This window comes from Bubalus kerabau, chromosome 19 (genome assembly GCF_029407905.1).
Source record: "Bubalus kerabau isolate K-KA32 ecotype Philippines breed swamp buffalo chromosome 19, PCC_UOA_SB_1v2, whole genome shotgun sequence".
NCBI lineage: Eukaryota > Metazoa > Chordata > Mammalia > Artiodactyla > Bovidae > Bubalus > Bubalus kerabau.
The window spans coordinates 65,581,289-65,608,308 of record NC_073642.1 but is presented as its reverse complement, the minus strand read 5'-3'; the positions used below and the strand labels follow the sequence as shown (position 1 = coordinate 65,608,308).

Genomic DNA, 27,020 nt, shown 5'->3' with positions numbered 1-27,020 from the left:
CCCTGCTCAGCTGAAGCCGGGGCACAGTGGCTGCTGATGGGGGAGGGTGGTGCTGTCCACCTCCCGCACCCCTGGGCCGGGCACTGGGCGCAGGAGCCCCTGACAAGTGGCGAGTTGGTCAGTCGACACACTCACCTCTTGGCCAGCAGCTTGTTCATCTCTTCCATGAGGCCTCCTCCGCCACCCCCACTGCTGGCCCGGTTGGCGTCAGACTTCGAGGGCCCGCTGGGACTGGAGCCTCCAGACGCATCTTCTGGCTAAGGGGAGAGGGTGCTTCAGGCCGGTGACTTAAGGGAAAAGGGTCTGGGTGTGACGGCAGAGCTGGAAGAGGCCAGGCCAGGCCCTCTGATCCCATCTCCCCAACCCCACCCGCTGGCGACAATCCAGGGGGCGCCGTCGACTGGAGGTCACTGTTCGCAGACACGCCCCAGGTCCACTGGCTCATGGTCAGCGGCCTTGACAAGGCCTGTGTGACCTGAGGGGCGAGGGGGCACAACTCTGTATCAGACGTGCTCTTTAGCCCACAAACACACACACGGCCTTCTTCCAGAAGCTCCTCCTGCCAGGACACTGGGGAAGGCTGGGGAGGACCAGCCGAGCCTGAGGAAGCTGACGGATGTAAACTCAGGAGACCCAGGGCCTGAGTCCAAGCTGCAGCTGGTGACCTGCGTGCTCTGGACAAGTCATTCACAAGCCCGACCCTCGGTTTCCTTGTCTAGGAGGGCAGCAGCTTCTGCCTCACCCCGTGCCGCCCCAATCCTCTGGGAACCTGGGAACTGGGACCGAGGCGGCAGGAGGCGCCGTCTGGTTGGGGAAGGCGGTGCTGCTCCTCCCGGCAGGAAGGGCCCCCCAGCCTCGTCCTCCCCCTGCCCACTCCCTGGGGCCCACGACGCTCACCCGCTGGACCCGTCTCAGCTTGGCTCCAGCCAGGGCGGCGGCCAGGCCGGACACGGAGCTCTCGTCGTGGCTGGTGCCCTGGGCTCCTCCGGCCGGCAGTGGGGGTGGGGGTGGGGGGGTGGCCCCCGTGGGTGGCGGTGGGACAGGGGGTGGGGGTGGGGGTGGAGGGCCGCTACACGAGAGAGGGGCGCTGGCTGCAGAGGAGGGGTGCCCCGGTGGGAGGCTGGGTCCTGAAACACAGCAGTGGGCTCAGTGAGTGCCCAGGCCCAGCTGGAACCTCCTGGGGAGCTCTTCTGCGGACGAGGAACAGCTCAGGGTCACCTCTTCCAAGAAGCCCCTCAGGAGGTGCCTGCTGCTGCCCCAGCCCCCCGACACCTGGGGCCTGGCTGGACCCAGTGTCGCATGAGAAGCCCCTCAGGAGGCGCCTGCTGCTGCCCAGCCCCCCGACACCTGGGGCCTGGCTGGACCCAGTGTCGCATGAGAAGCCCCTCAGGAGGCGCCTGCTGCTGCCCAGCCCCCTGACACCTGGGGCCTGGCTGGACCCAGTGGCACATGTTGGCTTTGCACCCCCGAGCTCCACTGATTTCCTGCTGCTCAGCGGTGGTCTTCCAGGGGAGGAAGCCCTCCGGTGCCCAAACAGTATCTCTTTTTCCTCCTCTGCTCCTTCTTGGTACTCAGCACCCTCCCAGGCACTGGCAGCTGTTAGCCCCCGAGATGCAATGGGGACCGGCCCCCTTGGCCTCGGGGGACGGCTGCAGGGCCGACAGGGACACGTGTCCAGGAGCGGCGCCGCAGGCTGGGCAGTCCTGTCCCTGCCCCTCATCCACCACCCGAGTCTCTGTTGCCTGCCGGGCCCTGTGCAGGGTGCTGGGGACAGTGGCCGCGGGCTCCGTGCTCTCAGAGCTCACGGCCTGGTGGGGAGCAGTGAGCCAATCACGCGGACGACTGCACATCTGTCACTGTGGAGGGTGACAAGTGCCACCAAGAGCAGGCACACAGTGCTACCCTGGCCTGTGAGGAGGGGCTCCAGCTGGCCAAAAGCCCACGGAAACCTTCCTTAGGGAAGGAACAACCACGCCGGGACAGGAGTGAAGTCTGGTGAAGGGGGCACGGGTGCAAGGGAGGCGGCGGCCCCGGAGAAAAGGAACTGCAGGAGGGGTGCTCAAAGGGTGGTGGGCCTGCAGGGACCGGGCCTGCGCGCCTGGAGGCCGGGCAGGGAGCCGGGCAGGCCAGCGTGAAGGGGAAGAGCTGACACGGCGACAGGGTCAGATCCGAGTCAGAAACGTGGGGTGAGGCTGGTGCCCTCTGGGGCCCGTGCGCTCAGCAGTGGGCCGCCGACTGCCCAGCGTGTCCGAGGCGAAGGGAAGGGACGGCCCCGGCAGGGGCAGGATGCTCTCACCTGGGGCCGAGGCTCTTCTCTCGAGAGACTCCTGGCGCTGTTGGTGCTGCTGCTCCATCACTTGTCTGAGAAGCAACCACAGCGGAGCGAGAACAAGTCTGTGTCAGAGCCTGGGCTGCAGTCAGGCTTCCCGGTGTCCCCGGGGCTCAGCAGCGAGCCCGCCTCGTCTCACCCTGGGCTCCGGCTGCCGGGCCTAAAGTCCCCGCTTACACAGGCTGAGCTGTGACCGGTCCAGATCCCCACCCAGGGCAGCGCCGGCAGCCCGTGGACACTGACACCTGGGCAGGGAGCCCCTCACGAGGCTGAAGTGACCATCTGGCCGAGTGACCAAGCTTCCCCCAGGCTGGATGAGTTTGCCTGGTGTCTGGAGGCCTCAGCAGACATGACCTCAGGGCCACCCACGCCCACTGCACCTGGCTTAGCTCCCTAAGCCCATGGGAGGCTGTGTGGCCATGCCGGGTGACCTCGGCAGGGACAACCTCCTGGCTCCTTGCAGGAGGGGCCCTGGGCTGCTCTTCAAGGCTGGTTGAATGAAGACAGGCCCACGAGCACGTGCACAGAACCTGGGGCTGCAACGCCAGCGCGGGAGGGGCTCAGGAGTCACGTGGACTGTGGGTGGCAGTGCGGCTTCAACTGCCGACGCTGAAGGCCCGTCTTGGGGCGTGGGGCCCAGGGCCGCTCTGAGGGCTACTCTGCTCCTGGGCAGGAGGCGGGAGGGCGCCCACAGAGAGAGAGGCTGCGGCCGTGCCTCTGCAACGCCAGTTCCCAGCGCGCTGCGTGGGGCTGGCTGCTGCGGGTGTGCTTGGTGGGGACTAGGCACACGGGGCTGCCAGCGCGTGCACCTTGGAGGAAGGAGAAGCAACACGCGGGGCTTGCTGCGTGGCCACTGAGCAGCAGAGCGCTTTCTGGTCCCCACTCTGGGAGTCACGGGGGAGCTTTTTCCCTTTCCTGGGCCTAGATGCCTCTCCATAAATAAGAACACGTGTCATGGGTTCTTGGAAGGACTGTGCTCGATATCTAAAAAATCCCAGAAAAGGCCCTTCTGACACTCAAGATGTTTGAAATGCTCCCAGCAGCATCTGCATTAAGCTTCTCCATCCAAACTGCCGAAACATCACCCCCAACTCCAGCCTCTCCAGCAGGACCCACGTGCCCAGAAGCCCTTCACGAGAGGAATTGGTCTTCTGTGGACACAGGCTGCTGGCAGTGGAAGACAGGACGGCTCTGTGCTGGGCTCACTGCGTCCCTCGTGGGCACCACGCAACCTCTCCCGGCCTCCCTCCGTCCCGACCAGCAGGTCCCTGCTCTGGAGTCTGATGCCTGCGGTTCTGACCTCCAGGAGTCACTCGGCCTGGGGACGCCGACTGTAGACAAAAGTGAACTGCCCTCTGCAGCCAGTGGCCCTGGACGCTGGACTTGGCGGTGGAGATTCTCCAGCTCTGAGAGCCTGACTGCAGGGTCTGTATGGGACCCCCGTCCCACTCAAGGAGGCGGCCTGGGAACTGGCAGAGGGCTGAGCCGGGGCCAGTCCTGGTTCTGCTCCTAACTTCTGCTTCCTTTCTCTTCTCCCACCTTCAGTGGCTCATGTGAGAAACAGCACGGGTAACGATAACCCGAGGGCTAACGTGAGCGTTAAAATGAGACAAAGTGTGCAAAAGCCCTAGTTAGCTACATAGTGTTCTTCTAAGAAGCTAGGAATGAACAAACAGGAGCCTCTATGACCTGCGTCTAGGAAGCATACACCCGTTTTTCCCTTGCGAACACTGCCACCTCCCAACAGGAGACTGAGGCCCAGGGTCACAAAGTCCACCATGGGGGCTGAAGGCACTCAGGGCAGGGGACAGGCTCCAGGCGAGGACCCTGAGAGCCTCAGCCAGGGGAGGGCCTCCCAGCCCTGACCTCAGGCTCTGCCTGAGCCTGGCAGTCAGGTCCTCTTCCGCTCCCCTGGAGAGGATACGGCCCAAGCCTGCCTCCCAGCACGGCTCCACAGAGCCGGGGTGCCAGGCCCTCAGAGACGCAGAGCCCCTGCCCAGCAGGGCGGGCTCACAGCCTGGTCCTGCTCTCTGGCACAGGGACTGGGGAGGCGGCGGCTCCTCAGCCACCATGACGTCTCCTGAAACTTCAGGACAACAGCGCTGACCGAGACACTCAAGACGCGCCCTAGAGGGGCGGGGGGTGGGTCACCCTACCCGACGGGAGTGGCCTCCTCCACAGGCTGGCCCCACGAGGATAAGGACACAGCCCGGCCTGGCCACCCAAGGGCGGCTGCAGCCCAGAGCGCCCTCGTGGCCTCTGTCTGCTTTAACCCCTACTGGGGAGGCTGTGCAGGGCACCCGCCAAGGCCTCCAACAAGAGACCAGGGCTCACAAGGCCTCCAGACAGATATGAGACGGGGGCCTAAGATGGGCTCAGTCAGACTGGCCTGGCGGGTCGCGTGCGGCCCCGGCCACATCCCCGGGTCCCTGGACGATGACCTAATACACCTGGGAGGGTGTTTAGTAAGTGGATGGGCCGGGACTCTGCCAGGCTGACGGTGAGGCTCCGGAGTCAGCGGTGCCCCCGCTCTGTGGAACCACACGCTCGTGTCGTCGCTGGCAAAGTGGCAACGAACGCCTCCTCTTCCTCTCTGGCCAGGCCTGTGCTCCTGTCCCCGCCCAGGTGTGCCCTCCACGCCAGCTCTGCTGGGGGGACTTACCTTCTCTGGATGTCCATCTCATCGGGAGAGGGGCCATTCTGCACCTGACGCTGGCTGGAGGGGCCTGTGGGGAAGAGAAGCACAAAGGCATGCGGGTTAATGGGGAAGAGGACCCCTGGGGGGCCTGCCCCGCCTCTGCCCCTGGTCCCCCAGGAGACGGTTTCATGCTGGCTCTCAGCCTCGCGACGCCCCGGCCCACCCCATCCTCTCATCAGCCCTCTGTCCCTTTTCTTGTGGTCTTCGCATGGAGCCACTTCACAGGGTTCAAGCTCATCCCTTCTCGTGGTGACCCCTCTCTCCTTCCCCTCGAATGGCGCCTGCAGCTGCCACTACTTCAGCTGCCACCCTGCCCTCAATCCCCTAACCTCGAGCTACAGTCCCCCCACTTCCCACGAAGCCGTTCTAACTTGGAATTGCCAACCCAGTGGGTCCATTTTATCCCGCCTTGTGAGCAGGGGAGCGACCTTCCAGCAGGAAGAGTCAGGGTGGGGATTTCAGCCCGTGCCCCTCCCCACGGCGGGATGCCCTCCTGCCTGCACCCAGGAGCCTGGAGGTGTGGTGAGGGCAGGTGACGGGGGTGGCAGAGGATGAGCGAGCGGCCGTGGAGCCTTCTGGGCCACATTCTTGCCCTTGACCCTGAAGGCAGGGCCCCGGCAAGGGCTGCCGCGCGTGCCTAGTGTTCAGACAGGGGCTGCTTCTGTGTTTCATTTATAAGAAAATCAGGCTTTGGCTCCAATCTGAGAAAAACCGATTGTTTGTTCTCTTGGCCGGCTCAGGTGTCACCTCAGGTGTCACCGGGGAACTGCAGGCAGTCAGGGCGGCGGGGGAGGGACCAGGGCAAGCTGGCCTCACGCCTCGCTGCCGAGATGGGCAAGGGGCGTCATCTCCAACCTAGGATGAGGGGCCAGCAACACTCAAGAGCAAGACAAAATCCACGAAGGGCAGAAGGCCTGTCCCGCAGGGCGCGCCAAGCAGCTGGGAGGTTAGCCGTGTGTGCCCTGGAGCAGGGCATGGCAGGACACAAGGTAACAGAATCTCCAAGCTGAAACAGGTCACCTGCTGCCCTGCACCGGAGCCCTTGGTGCCTCCAGGCTGCCCTCCTGGTGACGGAGGCCTGACCTCCCAAGGGAGCGGGTTCCTTCCAACACGGAGGTCCCAACCTACCCACACCCACGAAGGCCTGATTTCTACCCCTAGGGGTGATGACACGGGTGGAATCTTGTTCTGTTTTCCTATACTTGACAGCCCGTTCTGTGCCGGAAGCTTGCTTCGATACTCGGCAATGCCCAGCCCTAGGCCTTGCCATGGGCTTTGGTCAAGTTTTCCGTGAGCCTTGTCTACCGCTTCCTGGTCCCTGTGTGGATGCTTTGGCTGCGAAAGAGGAGGGTCCAGGTGGAGGGCAGAGTGGGCCAGCTGCCTGATGGCAGGAGGCCTGCCCAGCACTACAGGAACATTCCTCCCTGGGAGACCCTGCCTTGCTGGGCACCCACGGCTGCACCCAGTTGGGCAAGAGAGAAGACGCCTTTGGGCTCTTTACAGAGGTGACTGCTGCTGCTAAGTCGCTTCAGTCGTGTCCGACTCTGTGCGACCCCAGAGACGGCAGCCCACCAGGCTCCCCCGTCCCTGGGATTCTCCAGGCAAGAACACTGGAGTGGGCTGCCATTTCCTTCTCCAACAGAGGTGACTACGTACATGGATATATCTGGTGGCACACAGGAGGAGTGAAAGAGACACTAGTTCTCTTTCTCTGTCTTTAAACAGCCTTTTCCTGCTCTATCTATTCAACACACGATCATTTTGCTCCATTTAAAAACTGGTTTGTCAATATGTTCAGTATAGGTGTTGGGAGAATTTTTAAAGATTAATAAAGAAAAAAAATTCCCAATTAAAAAAAAAAAAATCTACAGTGGAAGGGAGGTCTTTTTCTCTCCTGTTCCATGAGGCCCAGGCCTGAGGGCTCCTCCCCTCCTTGTTCTCAGGAAACCAGAGCCAGAATATGAGAACAGTGCTTTACCGTGGCGTCAAGACACTTTTCTTAATTTAATTTACATTTACTTTAATTCTCACAATCCCAGCAGACAGTTCCCAGGAAGACTTGTAACAGGTGTGGGGACGGCCCAGGAAAGGCTAAGTGACACCTCTGTCAGCAGCAGAGCCTGGCCCAGACCACCGAGAAAAGCACTTCCTTTCTTAAACTCAGCTAGAGCGTGTGTCTACGGAGACTGGCCTCAAGGATGAGGCGTGCAGGCGGCAGCCTGGCCGGAAGGGCCCTGGGTGAGGGGTGTAGCCCTTGGACAGTGCCCGGGCTCTGCCTGGCATCCAGGTGGCAGGCAGTACGGCCCACTCAGCCCGGCGTTTGGGGATCAGGCCTGAAACCCGGACTCCTGCCGAGTTCCGGCCTCAGCTGCCAGGCCTGGATCTTCCCTCTCCTGGGGCTGAGCCCGTGCTCTGGAGCCCCTGCCTGGCTGGGGCCGGCCGCGCCACGCCAGGATCCTGGCTGGCAGCGAGCTGCCGTGGAGGTTCGGGGCGTGCACCCCTCGCCCTGCCTGCTGGCCTGGCCTGCCTCCTGATGCCCTCAGCCGGCCAGCCTGGTCCTCCTCTGGTACGGCGGGCTGAGCGGAGCCCCTGCGGCTCTCACGGCAACACAGCTGGGCCTTTTGACACTACGGAGCAGGGAGCGATGACTCTGGTTGTGTAAGGCCTTTGTTCCTCTTGACCGCAGGACACGTAGGTCGGTTTTGAGCTGCGAGGGTCCTTCGCATTAGGACGTGCAGGCCCTCCGTCTCAAGGCGAGGGGTCTGTCCAGGGTCACATGGGGCGCGTCTCCGTCCTGCGCGTCCATTCCACTCGCTGGCCATGTGCCCCGTGGCAGAGGCACGAGGATGGGGAGGAAGCGCTGCCCTCCAGAAGGTCTAGGGCCCTTGGGACATTCGGGCAGAGCCTGTCCACAGTGCTTCCTGCTTTGGAATCTCAGGGTGGGAGTACTGGGTGGCTGTCACCACTCCCATCTGTCCAGTGTCCCGTGTCAGTTCCTGGTGGTGTGATTAGAAGCCAAGGTGGAGGCCCGGGTGAGCCTCCCCTGCCCTGGAGCCGTCTAGGGCCAGCTTTACCCCTGCCTCTGGGATCCAGGTGGGGACACTCCCCCCGTCACCCCACCTCCTCAGATTCCAACGGGGTCCACCCACCTCTCCCTCCCCGCGCGGCTGCCTCAGCATCTCTCCTGGACCCTTGCCACCATCAACTGAGGGGCCCTCAGCCTCCACCCTCTTCCCTTTCTCCACGTTCATCTTCCACACCAACACTGGAAGACACAAGCCTGACCCTTACGGGGTCCAGTTCAAGCCCATCCCCACGGCCACTTCTCCTGGAGAGCGGTCCCTGCCCGCAGTAGGCCTTCGGTACCTGCTCACTAAGGCCGCAGCACCTGCTGTGCACCCCCCTCCCTGACTCTGTGGGCCCCTCATTAGCCCTGGACACCCTCCTCACTGCCAAGTCTTCAAGGCCTAGCTCCGCAGCTGCCTCCTCCAGGAAGCCCGCCGAGATCCGCCTCCCCCCACCGCTTGATACCAAGGGCCTGTCTTACAACACCGCTTTCTAACTGATACCACCCTGACCGGATGGCGGGTCTCCTCTCCCTCCGAGACCCTGAGCTTCCTAAGGGCAGGGCCCACACCTCTCACTCGGCGCTCAAGGCCGGCTCACGTCAGGTGCTTGGCGTGCTTTACTGAACTGAGTTGGGAAGGTCCCGGGGAACGAGTGCTCGCCAAGCCCAGAGGAGAAAAGCCCAGGGGAAGGATGGCTGAGTTTCTCAGATGAAAGTAAGACCGACCGAGAGGCGAGCCACAGGAACACAAGGCTCCCCACAGCCGTGTCTGCTCAGAGAGGAGGCCGACCGAGGTGCGGGGCCCAGGCTCACCGCCCTGCCGGGAGTGGGTGCTGGCGGCTCCGAGGGGCGGGGGGACCTGCCCCAGGCCACGGGGCTCAGGGAGCTGGCCAAGTCTGGGAGCTCCAGACGGCCCTCGCCCTTCTCTCTCACTTCAAACAAGTTTTGCAAAGTCATAATCAAGAGCCTGACTCGCACTACACACACGTGAGAGGAAAATGTGACAGGGGACAGGGACCCAGCATCAGGAGAGGCAGGGGCCTGTTTCTGGCGTCCTGTGGATCCCGCCCACGGCAGCAGGGCTCACACCCTGATGAGCCAAGGCGGTGGCGGCTATAGCTGAGGGAGCCCCCGTCTGCACACAGAGAGGGGCTGGCTTGGCCTGAGTCCTGAGGACACAGAGGGAAGCAGCGGACTTCCGGCCCCGAGGTCTGTGTTCCAGCTTCAGGTGGAAGGCCTGTCAGACACCCACTCCTACAAGCTGCTGACCCGAAAGGAGGTCCTCACCCTTGGGGTCACAAGGTGCGGGAACACGGAAGAGAAACAGAGCCGGAGGGGCGGGGGAGGTTGGCCAGTCTCGGGCCACCAGCCCACCTGAGAAGCAGCCACAAGGGGAGTGGAGGCGCCAGAGGGGTGGGAGGTGATGGCCCTAAGGCGAGTCGTGTGAGTGACTGAGGGTCCTATGGCAGGCCGGACTGAAGGGGAGGGCGGGGCCGGAGGTCTGAGGTCAGAGGTCAGATCTGGGGCAGGCCATGGCCCTCAGCCCCTCACCTGTGAGCAGGGTGAGTGACCCCCGCCCTCCACAGGGAGCAGGGCAGCTGGCAGGTGGGGTGAGAGCGCCTGGTGTGGTGTCCCTGGCCTCCATCTGTGGCTGAGACTCCAGGGTGAGGTGCGACCATCCCCAGTGACGCTGCCTTGGTTCAGCAGAAAGGCGCAGGGGGAACAGACGGCTGAAAAGCTGGTCGCACAGATCAGGCTTCCAGGAGAAGGAACAAAGGGGCCGACCTCGCAGTCCACCCCAGCCTTGCTGAGGGGGCAGGGGACAGGCAGGGCAGAGGTCACGCTCCAGGATGCAGGCGGTACAGCCCGGGCCCCTTGTCCCTGAGGACACGGAGACATGACCCGGGCCCGCATGTGCAGGACCCGGGCGCACAGCTGTCCAACTTCACCTCCAGGAACAACTGTCCTGTTCTCCTCCTCATTCCCAGCACTTACTGCAGTTCTTGGCACCCGGTCAACACTCGACAAATATTTATTGAATAAATGAAAGACTGGGCCCCAGGCAAACTGTCTCATGATCAACGACTACTGAGACCGAGCAGGTGGCTCCTCCTAGAGCCCTCCCTCCGGCTAGAAAATGGTCCCTGGCCAAGCTGGGGGCACGCCTCTCACGAGGCAAACACACGACCAGAGGGCCTGTGGTCACCAGCAGCGGAGGCACTGGGCACGCATGAGTGGGTGGGACACGGGGAGAGAGGATTCAGGTTTATGCAGCAACCGCCAGGCTGTGTGCCAGGGTGCTGAGCCAGACACCCAGGTGCCACTCATGTCACCCTCAGCTCATCCCTGGAGCCGGGCACGGTTCTGCATCCCACCCTAAACAAGCCGAAAGGAGAAGACGCCAGGACTGCCCTCCATCCACGGGGCCTTCAGCGCCCACAGACATCCATCACCTCCCAGGAAAGGAGGTTGAGGAACCAGATGGGAGGAGGGGGCAGAGCGTCCTGAAGAGGGTGGGAGGCGCTGAGCAGAGAAACAGCTTGGGCGGGAGCGTGAGTGGGCCGAGAGGCAGGGTGGTGGCTGGGCGGGGCGGAGGGGCCTGCCCTGGCCTGGCGCCCTGGCCACCCTTCTCAGCAGGCGCCCACCCTTCGCAGCCTCTCAGCGCCAGTGTCCTCGGGGAGGGAGGCAGCGGGTCGGCCTGCCTGCTGCCATCCTCCCGACCACGTGCAGATGCCCTGCACACATAGTACTTGGGCGAGGTGTGTGCAAATCAGTCCTCTTGACCCAGCAGGCAGATCTGGACCCCAGGCTCTCAGGTGTGCAGACCCTGAAGGGATCGAGGGAGGAGAAGCCCCAGAGGCAGCCCCGGGTCCCCTCTCCCAGCGAGCGCTGCCCCCAGCAATCCTGGTCGGGACCAGACACTGGTCTGGATGGTGGACAGACCATCCTCTGCTCCCCCCGCAGCCCCCCATGGCCCCCACTCCTGTTTTCCAGCCCCTCCCCATTTCCAGCTGGCCTCTCTGGACCGTTTCAGGTTGTACAGTCCCCCCGGAGCAAACCTGGAGCCGGGAGCCCCGGCTTCCTGCGAGTGCAGTGCTGACTGCTTAAGCCTCTCGCCTTCCCGGGCTCTACAGGCGAGAAGGGTGGGACCGAGGACCACCCCGCTCTCGGTCGCTACAATTTCAAAGAATAGAATGTTTACAGAGACCATCCTGGGGCCGTGAGAGCTCTCCCTCCTTTCGAACGTCTATGTACCAGCAGGCCGCAGCACCTTAATGAAGAGTCCCCATGGAGGGGACAAGCACTCGGCTGTGACTCCGCTCCGAGTCTGGCTGCACAGGGCAGGGCAGGCCTCACGGCTCCTGTCCCACGTACTGTACTTCTGGTTGCCCAGCCAAGGTGGGCGGACGAGCCGAGGTAGCGCTGATACGCCTCCTCCCGAGAAGAGTCGTCCTCCAGCGACCCGTTAACATGCATGGGGCCCCAAGACACCCACCCAGCTACTGGGGACACAGGGAGGGGCTAGGTTTCCAGGCGGCCTCTACAGGCAATCTCCTGGGCCTCCAGAGAGGATGGAACCTGAGACCCCAGCAGCGCCAGGAACCACGGACCCAGCACCTGCTCAGTGGCGCTGATGGAATTCCTGGCCGGTGAGCGACAGCCACCTGGCCTGTGCTGGGCAGAGACCCAAGCCCCCCCAGACTCCCCACCTCTCTGCGGGCTCATTCTCCTGTCTCCTGAGGCGCCTCTGTCCTGCACGGGCCCAGAGCCAATGAGCTCTGAGATGCAGCCTTCCCCTCTGGTGTCGAGGCTCCTCCTGCCAAGCAAGCAGGAGTCCTCGTGGGAACGGGGCCTGTGATCTGGGCTGGCCATGGTCTTCAGAGCCACCCTGCCAAGGCCCCACAGGACCTGGTGTCAGAGCTGGGACCAGCGCCCAGGACAAGTGTCAGCAGCCCAGGGCTCTGTCCACACCAGCCCTGCTTAGACCAACAGACAGACAGACAGCTGCCTTGTCCCCTCTGTGCTCAGGAAGCCTGGGGGGTGGGAGGCTTGCCCCACTTCCCAAGCTTGGCTCAACAGCAGACAAATTCTGATTGCCGCCACCCTGCCAGTCTGCTTCTTGCTTAAAGTCAACCTTGTGTACTTTTCAGCCCAGTCCTTACCAGTGAAATTAGGCTCAGAGTCAGCTGATACGTGGGGCAGCTGGCTTTGTTTTCCTCAGGTCACAGAGCCAGACGATTTATCACTGCATTGATAAATTGATGGTTTATCACAGATGATAATGACCCTACCTCTGGGTCGTTTTCCACTACAAGCCTCTAGCATGCCCTCAACCCTGGGCCCACCAGTTATGGCTTGACCCCAGGGTGACCGGCGGTTAAAGCTGTGTCTAAGCGGCCAGTGTCGAAACGACCTGAAGACCCAGAGGTCAGCATGGGCAGATGCTCAGGCTGCAGCTCAGAGAAGGGCAGGCTGCCCAGGACCACACGGCGAGCAGTGGCCCCCAGCCTTGCAACTAAGCGCCAGCCAGTACCCCCCACCCCGGAGGGGACAGGCCCCTTCACTCTGACGGTGACGGCAGGCTGCCCAGGACCACACGGGGAGCAGCAGTCCCCAGCCTCGCAACTAAGCACCAGCAAGTACCCCCCACCCCGGAGGGGACAGGCCCCTTTACTCTGACGGTGACGGCAGGAGGCCCAGGTGCCACCCGGGGTGCCAGCGAGGAATGTCCCCTCTCCTGGCGTAGAAGGGTCCTGAGGTGGGGCAAAGGGAGAGACCTGCTTGAGAACACATCTGAATTGGGACAAATGGAGCTGGAACCCAGGCCTCCCAGCTTCCAGGCCAGGACGCCGCCAACCAGCCTGCTCAGTCCCACTCAGCCCGGTGCTCGGGACAATTACCGCCCGAGTAAGACATTTTTTCCCTCCTTTGCTTAATAAGCTCCATCCAGGACTTAAACAAACCTCGAAAAGAATCTCAAACAGGATAAGGTGCAATAAAATTGGTCAGGTTTATCATGCAAAGGACCTCTGTGCCATTTCCGTGATTAAGCTGCTCAACTATTCAGGGCGGAGCCTCCCAGACCTGTGTCACAGATCAGGGGGAACCTGAGGCTTGGAAATGGTGAGTGACTTCCCAAGGCCACAGGCGCCCTACGCGGACGGGGCTGCTGGGACAGGAGCCCACACTGACCACCACCGAGTCCGCTACCTGCCATGGCGGCCCACCCCTCCTGCAAGGCCTTAGCCAGAACAGCATCTCATCCCTCCAGCCGTTGGTGAAGGGACTTGGCCCCAGGACCCAGGGCTCTGCCCCTGCCCCCACCCCCACCCCAGCACCTGGTAGTGAAGCGGGAGGGCCGGGGAGGGGCTCCCGTCACCTACAGTTCACTCTGCAAAGGACGGTGCAGTGGCAGCGGCAGAAGCAGAAGCAGTGGAAGGCCCACTCCCTGCTGACCATCCCGGGCCCCAGGGAGCCGCCCGGGGGCGCACCACTCGCCTCCTGCCCACCGCTCGCCTCCTGCCCACTCACCTCTCCTTCTTCCGCCGATGGCCTGGGCTCTGGGAAACCGATACGCCGGCAGCCGTCTAATGGGCTTCACCGCGTCAATCTTTAATGAGGCTTCTCAGCCAACCTATCAGAACCCTCCTGTCCACCTGATTCCAGAAAGCTCAGGGGTCTGGGGGGGAGGGGCCCAACCCCTGGTGGGGCCAGCCCGTGGGCCCTGCTGACACCATGTGTCTTTCAGAAGCCTCTCCTCTCTCCTGGGGGCTGTGGGGAGGGACTGGGTGGGTGCGGATCCAGAGGGACCAGGTGACCGACCGAAGGACGAGCCCTGGGCACCGCTCAGCGTGGCCACCCACTCCACCTGGGCGCCCCTCGCGGTCGCTCCCCTTGGGTCCCAGCCAGCCTGCCTGTCCTGTCTTCTGTTCCGGCCCAACCAGCAGCCTGGCCTCTCCCACTGCCCAGACCCCTTTCTGGGCACCTATGGCACAGGGGCTGTTCCTTCCGCCATGAAGGCTCCTTTGCCCTTCCAAGCTGACAGAGGTCCGGGGGCCTCCAAGCCCCAGCTAAGAGGTCTCTGTCCCCATGCCACCTCCCCCGGCTCCTTGGCTGGCAGGAGGGTTGCTTCCTCCCCTCTCTTGGTCTCAGACTCTTTCCTTGAGTTTCCACGTGAAACAGCAGAAAGCATAGCCCTTCTCTGCTGGTCCCTGCACAGGAAGCACCGCTTCTGCAGGTCCTGTGGGAAATGCTTCCTTTGGGACGTGAGCGAAGCCTCCTACAGGCTAACCTGCCTCCCCAGCCTCCTCTCTCCCCACCAGTGAGTGACCTGTGCAGCTCAGGCACCACCTCCCTTACCAGCTTCCCTCATGGATAAAACGCAGATATGTATGAATCTGTGAGGTACCACGCTAGACTTAGAAGGAATCTCGGATCCCCCAGACTTGCTGCCTAGGAGGGGCTTAAGGCTGGCACCTCCCCAGCCCCATCCGTTTCCTCCCTGACCCGGGGCTCATGCAGCCTCGCCTTTCAAACCTTTCCCTGGATGATGAACACATGGATTCTACTGGGCTTTGGGGCCTGGGGCGGCAGGTCATTTTCCCTCTTTGGGACTTAATCTTCCCATCTAAAGGGCTGAGCCAGAGGAGGTGTCAAGGGGCTGGGAGCAGTACCCCACTTCTCAAAGCGTTTACCACATGCCTGGCACTGTTCTGAGAGCAAGGGCCTGAAGCTACCTGGAGATAAATTTGAGTCCTGGCTCTGCCACTCTGACCCTGGGCATGCTCCTGGAGGGCTCGCCAGGTGGCGCAGTGGTAAAGAATCCGCCTGCCAATGCAGGAGTCAGGGGTTCAATCCCTGGTTGGGGAAGAATCCCTGGAGGAGGAACAGGCAACCCACTCCAGTTATTCTTCACTGGAGAATCCCATGGACAGAGGAGCCTGGCAGGATACAGTCCATGGGGTCGCACAGAGCCAGACACGACTGAGCGACCGAGCATGGCGCTGAAGCTCTTTGACTCCGGTTTCTGGTCTGAAACGCCCGAGAGCATCACTTGTCTTGGGCTGTGGATCTTCTACGCAGCCTAGAGTCTGACACAGAGCAACTCAGCCCTGCCAGTGCCCCCTCCTCTTAGGTAATCCTGAGCGACCATCATTTCACGTCTGTATTAAATTCTCATAACACATCCCAGGAGCGGAATCGTCATTATCTCATCAGGCCAGGGACGTCCAGAGATTAGAAGCTTGCCTGTGGCAAGTGAGTGACACAGTCAGAACCAGAACCAAAACCACCAGCAACCAAAACCACCCGCCCCAGCGGCTTTCGAGCCTGCGCCGTGCCCATCTGCACCGTCTCTTCCTTCTTCAACAAGGATTTATTCTAAGTTTTCTGCTCCCGTGGAGGGAAGATATTTCTAGAGGAGATCAGGTAAGACTATCCTGCCAGTTATCCACAGTCTGGCTAACCTTCAGCCGTGCCTGAGTCCCTGAGGTCACAAGGCAGGGCCGCTCCTGCACTCTGCTGCGGAGGCCAGGCCACGCTGCGCACCCGACCTGGAGTGCAGAGGCCTCGTGCCCTGGGCAGATCCTTCCACTACTTGGTGGCACTGAGATATATGCAGAAACAAGAGGGCACGGATCACCCTCTGGAGCACCAGTTTTACTGAAGGGGAAGTAACTCCCAACAGGCAAAGAGGGACAGATATGTAAAATGGGAGGGGGCTTTTATGACATACGGGCCAGGACTGAAGGACTGAGACTGCAGGTCTCTTGCAGCTCCACCGTGCACTAGCCCAGGACAGGGGATCCTGACCGCACCCAAGGCCCTGTGACCCGCTCTCCTAACCTCTGCTGTAGATCACCTGCGTCCCCCAGACGTGCCTGTCTTTCCCACCTCTCTCTGGCGGTTCCTCTGCCTGTGGTGTGGCCCGTTTCCACCTCTGCCCCACTGGCCTGCCACCCCGAGGCCTGCTCAGGGCCTTGGTGAAGCCCTGCCTATGAGGCCCCAGGCCGCTTTTTTAGGACAGTTGGTAGGTGTCTGTGTGCGCCCCTGCTGGAGGGCGAGTACTTTGAGCAGAGACATACCCCGCGTTTAAGCCTTCGCATCGCTGCGTGTACTTCCCCCAAACCCCGGACAGGCTCTTATCACCACCCCACACAACAGGTCAGGACACGGTTGGAGGCCCAAACTCACCCACCTCGGCGGTGGCTGAGCTGGATTCCTTCTGCAACACCTGTCTGTGCTGTGTTCCTCTGAAGCTGGGAGACAGACAGGGTGCTATCCATGGACAGGGAGTGACCCAGGCCGGTTGGCCGGGCAAACCATTGCTAAGTCTACTGAGGAGCCCTGGGCTGCAGCACTGCTGCACAGCAGCTGGAGAGGCAGCGCTCGAGGCCCTCAGGTCGCAGCAGGCGGCTGGGAACCCGCAAGGACCCTCCCTCTAAGCCCTGGCAAGAGGCAGGCTCCAGGGCAGGGTATCAGGGTGCAGTTTTTCTCCTCTGAAGATACCTGATGCCCAGAGCTGACTCACTGGGAAAGGTCCTGATACTGGGAAAGATCGAGGGCAGGAGGAGAAGTGGGCGACAAAGGATGAGACAGTTGGATGGCATCACTGACTCAGTGGACACGAGTTTGAACAAACTCCGGGAAATGGTGGAGGACAAGGAAGCCTGGCGTGCTGCAGTCCATGCAGTCACAAAGAGTCGGATGCAACTGAACGACTGAACTGACCGACTTTCGTAAACCTCACCGATAGATCCCCAACACCCACCAGGATGGGAACTGCTCTTGTGAGCTCAGTGCAGAGAGGTTTCAAGCCTCTGCTGGGCAGCTTCTCTCAACTGCCCTCTCCTCCACTGGTAAACTTCTCTCCATGCTTTAAGCTCTAGAAAGGTCCCCACAGGCCGGGCCTCTCCCCACCCTGTCCCAGCACTGGCCATGCTGTGCCTTCTAGTCCCTCTTCCCCACCTGCCTGAGCTCTGTAGTCCCCTCTGGGTGCTGGTGCACGGCCCAGAATGGAACAGGCCCAGTACATGCCCGGTCCTGCCTCCATCACAAAAACGGCACTGGGGAGGCAGCCGTGGGCACGGACAGTTGCCCTGGACCCAGGTTCTCGAGAGGAGAGACAGGCAACATGTAACAGGCAGACCGCAGCAGGAAAGAGCTGATGGGCCAGGTGTGGCGGTGCCGCCTCCCTGACGGGGTGTCGTGAGCAGAGGCACCAGGGAAGGAGCCACGGCTACTCGCGGGGAAGAGCGGTCCGGGCGGAGGGGCCGCAGGGTAAAGAAGCACGTGGCACAGTCGGGGTGGAGGCCAGAAGGCCCCTGCGATTGGAAGTAGGTCCGTGGGAGAGGGAGTGGAGCGGAAGCGCTTGAGCAAGGCAGCCAGGGCCAGCGAGGCCCAGGCGGGCCTCAGTCAGGGTTTGGATTTGATGCTGGGTAAGACTGTAAGTCCCTGGAGAGTCCTGAGCAAGGCTGACCCGGTCTGACCGAGATGTGCAAAGATCAATCTGCTTGTGGGTGGAGAACAGATGTATCTTGGCTAAGCGCAGAAGCAGGTAAATCAAGTAGGTGTCTGCTTTGAGAACCCATGTGTCTGCTGAATGAATAAATCATGAATGAAGGCAGGCAGCTGACAAGCGGGCAGGGGCGGGGCCTCAAGTGCTCACACCCTGTCCACTCTAGGAGCCGCAGGTTGCATCCAAGTTCCGCACTTGGGTTCTTGAGTCCCTGGGATGGTCACTTACGAAAATATCTGAGCTGGCTCTTATCTAATGTGAGCTAAAGTTGGCAGAACACTGACCTGTGAAATCATCATTCTTTAGGGAATTAAGTATGCCAGGTGAGAAGAAAATGGATGCTATCTAGTTTTTGACTTATATCAGGAGATGTAAGTATCTGGCTATAAACATGGGCTAGGTCAAATGTCCATAATAACCCACGGGGACGTCCCTCGTAGTCCAGAGGGTCAAGAATCCGCCTTCCAATGCAGGAGACGTGGATCTGATCCCTGGTCCAGGAACTAAGATCCCACGTGCTACAGGGCAACTAGGCCTGTGCGCTGCAACTGGAGAGAGGCCGCGTGCTGCCAAGGAAGGCTCACACGCTGCAACCAAGGCCCAGCGCAGCCAAACAGATATTAAAAAAATCAGTCTACAGTCAAGCTGGGTTATGACTCGGAAAACATGGAGGCTGCCAGCTCACTGGGGTCTCTGTCACTCACGAGGGTGGCCTCAGGTGAATCACTGCTGTGAACCTTCAATCTTCAGGCAGGCACAAGAATTCCTAAGATGTCCCTGACAGTCTCCAGGGGCTGCCGTGGGGACCCAGTGAGACGGGGTGGGCCGGCCCCGGGGTGCCCGGCCTCTTCCCGTCCTAGCGAGGGCTGAGACCCAGGAGGATGTCTTGGGACAGGGTTGCTCCAGGAACAAGCATGACAATTTGTATTCTTAGGCTGCTTCACAGCTTACAAACCACATTCCGTCTATGCCACAATTCAAGTCTTACAGAAACTCTGCAGGCGGTTTTACATCTACTTTGAAAATGAGGAAACCGAGTCTCGGGGTGATGAGACGGCTTGCTCAAGTTTTCACAGGCTCTTTGTGTGACAGGGCTTGGGGCATGGACTGGCACTCCGCCCCCTGCCCCCGGAGTCTGTGTCACACGTCAGTCACCTGTGTGGACCACAGGCTGCTTACCACACCTCAACTCAACAAGTACTAGGCGGGCGGGCACCTGTGAGGCAGCCTCTGTAATGGACCCTTTTCGAGCCCTAACTGGGCTTGTGGTGCCCAGGCCAGATCTATGGAAAACGAAAAGCCCCAAAGAAACCCCTCCTACAGTAGTGTTAGGGAGACAACCCCGGGGCTGGTGGAAGGGGTCCCCCTTCTCCAGGGTGGGAGCTGAGCACAGACAGGAATTCCTAACGGGAAGTGATGGCGGTAGCAGGCCGTCAGCGGGGGCTCGGGCACGAGGGCTATGAAGTCCTCTCTGGGGCAGAGGGAGACCCCGGGGTCAGACAGAGCCTCTCCTCGGACCCTTGAGTGGACTCACCATCCCAGCCCAAGCTGCCCTGCCCTCCCCGTATCTCCCAAGGGATCACTACAGACGTTGATACATTGGTTAGGTAACTTTTCAAATATTAAAAAAAGAATGAAGAGTGACTTCAAATTCTTACAGTCATTTTCAAGTGACAAGAAACTTGCACAAACAACACCTCATGCCATTGTCACAAGAGCCCTGTGAGGCGGGTGTGGGAAGCCCATTGTACAGATGGACAAACTGAGTCTCAGGAAGGCCCAATGACCTGCCCGAGGGTTACCTGCAGCACAAGCAGTGCCGGAACCCAGCCCCATCTGACTCCACGTCCGACGCGCATGCACAGGCCACGGCAGCTGGAGTTCGGTGAGGACATGGCTGCCGGCTGGGAAGATGCCTCTGCTGCCCATCTGCATGGTGCAAGGCGGGCCGAGGAGATGGGTGCGATTTCTGTGTGAGACAGTTCCATTTACCGTGTCCTCAACCACAGATAGCACCCCTCGCCTCGTGCCCGCTTCCACAGGCTGCTGGTCCAGCGATGGCGTCTTGGTCGGCAGAGGATGGCGTGGTGGCAGGAGGGGCCCATGGGGCACAGACAGGCAGGCAGACAGACAGGCGCCACAAGCTCACCCTCCCCCGGACACCCGGGACCTGTTGGCCCTGCTTCAGGGCACCTGCCCTTGATGGGCTCACAGTCTAGATGAACCAATCTCGTGCTCAAACCAAGTGCACGGAATGCAGGTCAACAATGCAGGTCAACAAGTGGAAGACGGCCCCGGGGAGGGAGGGAGGGGAGGGAAAGTGAGAGAACACACGTGAGCCTGGGGGTCTCTAGACCAGCAAGACCCCGCATGTGCTCACCTAACCTGGTGGGTACAGCCAGAGCCTCTCAGCTAAGACGGTGGGCTGGGTTTGAGGGTCAGAGACAAACAGGACACGGTAGGGGGCGCTACCTATCACGACGGAGCGTGGGAGAGGACAGGGAGCCCTGCCATGGTGGCTGGGAACAGCTCTGTCGGCAGAGCAAGGTTCCCTGAGGGCAGGTGGGGCTGGATGTGTGGGGACAGGAGGGGACACCAGGCGGGGATCTGGGGAAGGCGCCCTGCTGAGTCACTGGGGGTGCGGGCGGTAGGGCGCCCCGAGGGCTGGTGCGCGGGAAGTGGCCGCCAGGGGGCGGGCAGGAGCGGGCATGGGGAGCTGCCAGGAGCGGAGCTGCCAGGAGGGAGTGGGTGTCCCCAGCGATCCTTGGGGTGGGGTGGGGATAGAAAGTGCCCACGGCTTCCGCAGGAAGGAGAAGAAGACAGCTCAGTATTTCTTTTACTTTAGATAATTTTCAGAAGAAAAGAGGTTCACAAAAAGCAGGATCCAGCCCCACTCCAGGAAGCTAAGAGGTGGGACATAGGAGGAAAGGGCTCTGGGCCTCACTCTTCGGGAGAGGCCCCGGCCTGGGTGCCTGCCCACTGGGAGTGATGCCACGCTGGGCATCAGTTAAGGACACGGACATTGGAAAGACTGGGAGAATGTCCATCACCAGCTTGAAAGGTACCAGTGATGTCACCATGGAATAAACAAGGTAAGAAAAGGCTGCAGCACTAGGTTCTGAGAGACGTGCCAGCGTGGAGTGCACCACGCCCCCAGGGGTTTCTCCTCCTTTTCTGCAGAGCCCCAAGAGATACAGTGGAGCTGTTCTGGCTGTGTCAGGTGAGGGCCGGACGTGCCTGGTGAGCCCCGGAACTCCACAACATAGCCCGTTTGAGAGTCCCTGTGCTCAACCCTGAACTGGAAACAGAGCTGCTGCCTCTAACAGGCAAGCTCCTGCCCCCCAACAGCAGCAGCCACCAACCCCACGAGGCACCCCTGCGTCTCAGCCTGTGCCAAGGCCTTCAGGATGCTCCTCTCTCACCCTGAGCCGGGGGGTGCCAAGGTGCCACCTCCTGCTCGAGACAGGCCAGTCTTCACAACTCCTGCCACGTGTACCGTGCTTTGCTGCACACCCATGTGAGGGCTTCTCTGGTGGCTCAGAGGTCTGCCTGCAATGCGGGAGACCTGGGTTTGATCCCCGGGTCGGGAAGATCCCCTGGAGAAGAAAATGGCAACCCACTCCAGTACTCTTGCTTGGAAAATCCCATGGATGGAGAAGCCTGGTAGGCTACAGTCCATGGGGTCGCAAAGAGTCGCAGACGACTGAGCAACTTCACTTCTCAGGATCCCGTCTGAGACCAGCCTGGCCACCCATTTTACAGGCAGAGAAGCTAAGGCTGGGGAAGTCCTAAATGAGATCTGATGGCCTATCTGTGGGGGGAGCTGCTCCTGACCTCTCCCCTGGGAACACAGCTCCAAGTGTGGGATTTTTTGTGTGCTCGTTGGTATTTTCTATTTTTCAATAATAAACAAGAACTGTGGGTGATGAAGGAGCCCGTTTCCCGGAGGTGCTAGGTCCTCCGGGAGGTAGAGAGGGACATTCCACCATTCCAGTTTCTTCTCTGGGCTTTCCCTGCTCTGAGCATTGGCCACGGGGACACATCTGTAAGGAGTGAACTGGCATGCACTCTGTCCAGACACTGCACCTAAAACCTAAACCAGGAGCGCGAGAAGGACTTGCAGAGATCTTGACCAAGTCTGTATCCCTATTTTCAGAGATGGGGAGACTGGGGGCCCCGAAAAGTGGCCTGTTTAAGGTCAGAAGCAGGCTCACATGGACGCACACAGAAGCAGTTGTCTTTATCAGGGCTGTAACCCTAACCCTAAACTGGTGTCTGCACAGAGAATGAACTGAGGAAGGGAGGGAAGCCCAGGCGGGCCTGGAGGCAAAGTACAGCCCATAAGCATGGCTCCCCTGGCTGATAACAGGCAGCTTTAACCAGACGCTGGTGGGCGCCCACGGAGGGTGGCAGCGGAGGAAGCCAGGTAAGGGTACTGGCAGTGCGGAGTGGGGACGATGAAGACCCCCGACACTGAGACCCACGACCTTGGTCCTTTGTCTGTTGTGGCGGTAACGTGCCATGAGCCATGCCGACCACCCTGCCCAAGCCCTTGTGGTCCCCAAAAGGAGACAAATGCCCAGAGCTGTGGGGTCAGGCTGGGCCCACAGCTGGCTGACCCTCCTCTCTGACCTCCTGAGGCAGTGCAGAGCTGTAGAAAAAACACTGGATTTCAAACCAGGGGCCCTAAATATGAGTCTCAGTTCCACCAGAGGGCTGCGGCAGACATGTTCCCCATTAGCCCCCACTCGCCGTCTGGGTAAACGTGCGTCACAGAAGCTGGCCTGACACCTGCAGGAAAAAAAGGCAGGGCATTCGGGAGCACCTCCTTGGCCAGTGAAGGCCCACCCCCAGGCTGCCCAGTTAGCGGGAGTCTTTGCCCAAGAAGCGGCTGGAAGGGGCACGTGGGAGAAGATTCTGGTTAAAACACACACACACACACAAGTCCTGGGCTGTGCGAAGGTGCAGATGTTCTTACTACCATAATCATTATCTCTGCCATCCGCCCAATCACAAGGAGCCCCGCTCTGAACCCCCCTCAGCACACCCGCCACTTGGTACCCAGAAACACTGAGCCCAGCACCACACGAGGGCACGCTGGTGGCACCGCTCACGCTCACGCATAGCAGTGCCCCTCATGCACAAGGGTGGGGGTGAGAGATGCTGCTGGACCCTGTGGCTCAGAGAGTCCACGGTCTATGAGCCCGGGCCCCGGATGCCCGGCTCAGAATAGGACATGCCAGTGAGGACTGGAAGCGGCAGAGGTGGTTGATTACCAGACGCCCGGCCCTGCGCTGGGCAACTGAATCCTCTCCTCCACCCTCTTAAGTGGGACTTCTGACCCCATTTTACAAACAAGGATGCTGAAACCTAAAGACAAGCAAATTCAGCTAGACCGCAGGTGGAAAGAAGAACCAGTATTATTCACACTCTTCTCACATACGAGGCACTCCATGCTAAGTGCTTTATAAACACTTACACTGAATCTTCATGTCAGCCCTAGGAAGTAGGGTTTGTTATCCCAGGGCCACAGGTGGCAGAGCGAAGACTCGATACAAGACCTTGGTGCCTCCAAGCATACACTTTTCTCACCATGGCTGACCCCTGAGCACCGTGGGGGTCGGGCTCTGGTCTGCAGAGGTGAGAATCTGCGGGTAACCACACAGTCGGCTCCACACCCGCAGACAGGACCAGCCGCGGATCACGCAGAGCCGGAGATGTACTCATGGAAAAGAAGCCGTGTGTCAGTGGACACCCAGTTCAGAGCTGTGCTGTTCAAGGTCCACTGCACTGCGAACGGCTCCCACCAAGGACGGCAGGACAGCAATTTCCAATGCAGGGCATTTGATAGAAACATCGCAATTATCTGCAGCGGGAGGCCAGTGGCAGGTGGTGGGGAGGCTGCCCGGGTCCTGCCCAGGCTCCAGGGGCTGCACGACTGGGCAAGGAGGCACAGCCACACCCCGGAGCGTGCTCCACAGGGACAGGGCTGGCCGCGGACACACAGGGGTCAGGGAGGGTGCCTCAACGTGAGGTCCAGGACAAGAATCAGACCCGACGTCCGCACTGTACGATCCATTTACGTGAAGTTCAAACACAGGTAAAGCTGCTCTGTTGTCACAGAAGCTGAAGCCCTGGTTGGGCTGGAGGGGTGTGGTCTCTGTTGGGGTCCCACAGACGCCTTTGTACAAGCTCACGGAGCTCACGCTTCAGGCGTCTGTAAGGTACAGCAGGCCACACACAGGGGAAGGAAACGCTCTGTCCACAGGGGTCCAGCTCTTGGCCTCCAAAGGCCAGTGAGCCAGGAGGGATGACTACTCACGAGCAGAGTCTCAGGTCAGGCCCCCGTCAACGTGAGCACATACCCACCCACCCCGACAAGGACAGCGTTCCACCCAGAGGGGATCGGGGTTCCAAGGTGACTTACTACCTGGCAACAGTTATTTTTTTATACTGATCACAGATCTCTATCTGAAAATGAGGCTCGGATTAGCTGATTTCTTTGTGATTCTGCTGTGAAGTTAATAAAGTCAATAGTAGTTGCTTTGAGCCAGCCATCTGATTAAATGAAAACCTTTTCCCCACCTTAATGTATCTATATATATAGAGATAAAATAAAGCTAAACTCTCTCATCCTGGGGCAAGTGAGGCCGCTCAGATTGGAAACCTTGAACTCAGCTCACTCTACCTTGAGGCTCAAGGCTCTTGGGTGGAAAAAAGATGGTTTAATAAATGTTTATTTGGGGCCTCCAATGTTTCAGGCGCTGCACTCGTCACTCAGTACCGCTGTGGTCCCTCACCATGCAGCCCCCGTTCTCAGCAGAGGATCCACAAACCTTGCAGTCTTTTCATAGTGGGGAAAGAACTCTACAAGTGCTGGTTCTGCGTATGACCTGCAGGAAGCATACTCTAAACACGTTCGTTATTTAAAAATTCTCCGAGGGTTTAAGTTAGGGCCTATAAGGCACAACAGTTATTTAAAAGGCATCTCCCTGCAGCTTCTAAGTACCATGGCTCCCCACTTCCTGCCTTAATTCTGGCAGCAGCAGCAATGACAGTAATAATACTCACAAACAGTAACACTGGGAGATTAACACATGTCAGGCGGCCCACTAACATCTTATATTTGAGTTCATTTAAACATAGAATCAGGCTTCCCAGGTGGCTCAGTGGGTAAAGAATCCGCCTGCAATGCAGGAGATGCCAGAGATGAGGGTTCAATCCCTGAGTTGGGAAGATCCCCTGGAGGAGGAAATGGCAACCCACTCCAGTTTTCTTGCCTGGAGAATGCCATGGACAGAGGAGCCTGGAGGGCTACAGTCCCTGGGGTCGCAAAGAGTCGGACACAACTGAAGAGACTGAGCACACACACATAAAAACAGCTCCTTATCACCCGTCTTACAGAAAAGAAACCCAGACACAGAAAAACGAAGTGACGTGTGCTGGACTCAAGGCTAGTAGGGCGCCCCGGGCCCAGCCCCACACGGCCATGCCCACTGACGCTGAGTCCTCCAGCCAAGCACAGGACGTCGCTGGCCTCCAAGACGCCGACACCCTGGAGGGCCCCGTCCTCCCGCGGAAGCTGACGCTGCAGACCACCCAGAGGAGCCACATGTGTTTCTGCGTCTCTGCTTTGCCTGCCCTGCAGACGCTCCTGTTGGCCCCTCTCTCCGCCCCCACCCCGCTGTCTACACCCCGAGTCTCCCAGGTTGGCTGAAGCCTCTCCTTGTGCAACCCCTGCCACCTTCCAACTCCACGTCCAGCCTCCTTCCTTTGGCACCGCGGGCCCCAGAGACACTGCACGCTCTCCTCCATGCACAGGCTGGGCTTTCAGGCCCAGGAGCCTTTGTATCTGCTATTCCCTCTGCCTGGGATGCCCACTCCCCTGTCTCGTTAGCTCCCTGCCTGTCGAAACTCCAGCTCAAATGTCACCACCGCTCGAAGTCCAGCTGGGTAGTCCCTTCTTTTCCTTTCCACGCTCCTGAAGCCCCTGCCCTGCTCACACCTTATTAACACCCCTATCGCAACATGTTATCTCTAGCGGTTCATAGGTCCATCCTTCTTCTCTTGGATACCAAATGCCGTGGGTCAACAGGCTCCATGGATTCACTTCCGACCTATTTTGCCCCAGACAGTTTCCAACACACAGAAAGTGTTCAGTAACAGTATGTTAAGCTTAGGAATAACTGAATCCAAGAATACAGTTTTGCTTGTTCCCTCCAAACTCTGCCAAATACGTGCTGAGGATGTGGAAAGTAGGGCAACAAAGGCGACACACCTGGACACCCAGTTTCAGGCACACGGTACAGCCAGCTCCCGCTCAAAGGGCAGAAACGAGGCCGAGGTCGCTCTTCTCGTTCAGACTGTTAATAGCGCTTTGTATCTAGAGTTAGGCAGCAGTTTTCTCTGCAAATCCACCAGATGTCAGCTCAGCGCAGCTGCAGTCGAGGACACCCCAGAAGCCAGAGCCATGGGAGTGCGGAGGGAGGGGAGGGAGGGTCTGGGCGCCAGGCCAGACAAAGCCCCACTTACCGCCTTCCTGGGAATTCATGATGTTCAGGGCAAACAGCATGGCGTTGGAGAATGTGGTCGCCTCTTCCTTACTTGCGAAGTTTAAACCGTAGACCTGGCGGGCATCTCGCCACTGGTGGAAGGTTGGCGTTGCCTGATTGTACTTCAGCCCTTTCACGATTGAATAATTGATCACAACCTGAAAGGGAAAAGAGAGAGAAATACACGTAAATAAATAAAAGGTAAGTGAGCTGGAGAGAGCTGCTGTGGGGCAAGGACACTGTGTCCCTGGGGCTACCAGTGGACAGGGGGACGTGGATGCGTCAGAAGAAGGGGTAGCTTGGCCAGGCAGCTCTTCAACACGAGCAGAGGAACAGCGAGGGTCTGAAAACCAGTTATTTCATTTAACTGACAAAGCTGTGTGGTCACGGCCTGAGCTGGGAGTCCGGTTCCCAGGTCCTGGCCCTGTCACCCCAGGCAGCACCCCGGGGCTCAGTTTCTCCAACTGTGAAACAGGGATAGTCATCCTGGCTTGACCGACCTAATGAGGTTACTGCAGAGGTCATGGTGTGACACTTATCTCATCAAGACTTCTAGATACAAAGATTCTTAAGAGTGAGTCTTTTCTAATTCATATTTATGCTCCTGTAGCTCTCTGCATAGTACAGAATGCGTTAACCAAAGGGTTGTTAAAGGACGACTCCTCACTCTTTCCTATGTGGCTGTTCAGCTTCCTCAGCACTGTTTATTGAACAGGTTGCCCTTTCCCCGCTGTATGTTCTTGACTCCTTTTGTCAGAAACTAATAAACCATATCTGTGTGGGTTTATGACCGGGTTCTCTATTCTGCTCCACTGATTTCTGCTTTTATGACAATCTCATGCTGTTTAAATTACTAC

The 27,020-nt window shown here is 59.7% G+C and overlaps 1 protein-coding gene across 3 annotated transcripts in view; it reads right to left on the bottom strand.

Annotated features, from left to right (window-relative positions):
• The window catches only part of EVL (Enah/Vasp-like), a 143,935-nt gene that overhangs the window by 13,051 nt on the left and 103,864 nt on the right, over positions 1-27,020 (bottom strand). For all 3 annotated transcript variants that reach the window (XM_055555501.1, XM_055555502.1, XM_055555500.1), the window contains exons 3-7: positions 26,144-26,321; positions 4,992-5,055; positions 2,297-2,361; positions 898-1,127; positions 136-257 (exon numbers count right to left, since the gene is read on the bottom strand). In XM_055555501.1, the coding sequence (XP_055411476.1) occupies positions 136-257; positions 898-1,127; positions 2,297-2,361; positions 4,992-5,055; positions 26,144-26,321 (659 nt within the window). The remainder of the gene's footprint in view (positions 1-135; positions 258-897; positions 1,128-2,296; positions 2,362-4,991; positions 5,056-26,143; positions 26,322-27,020) is intronic.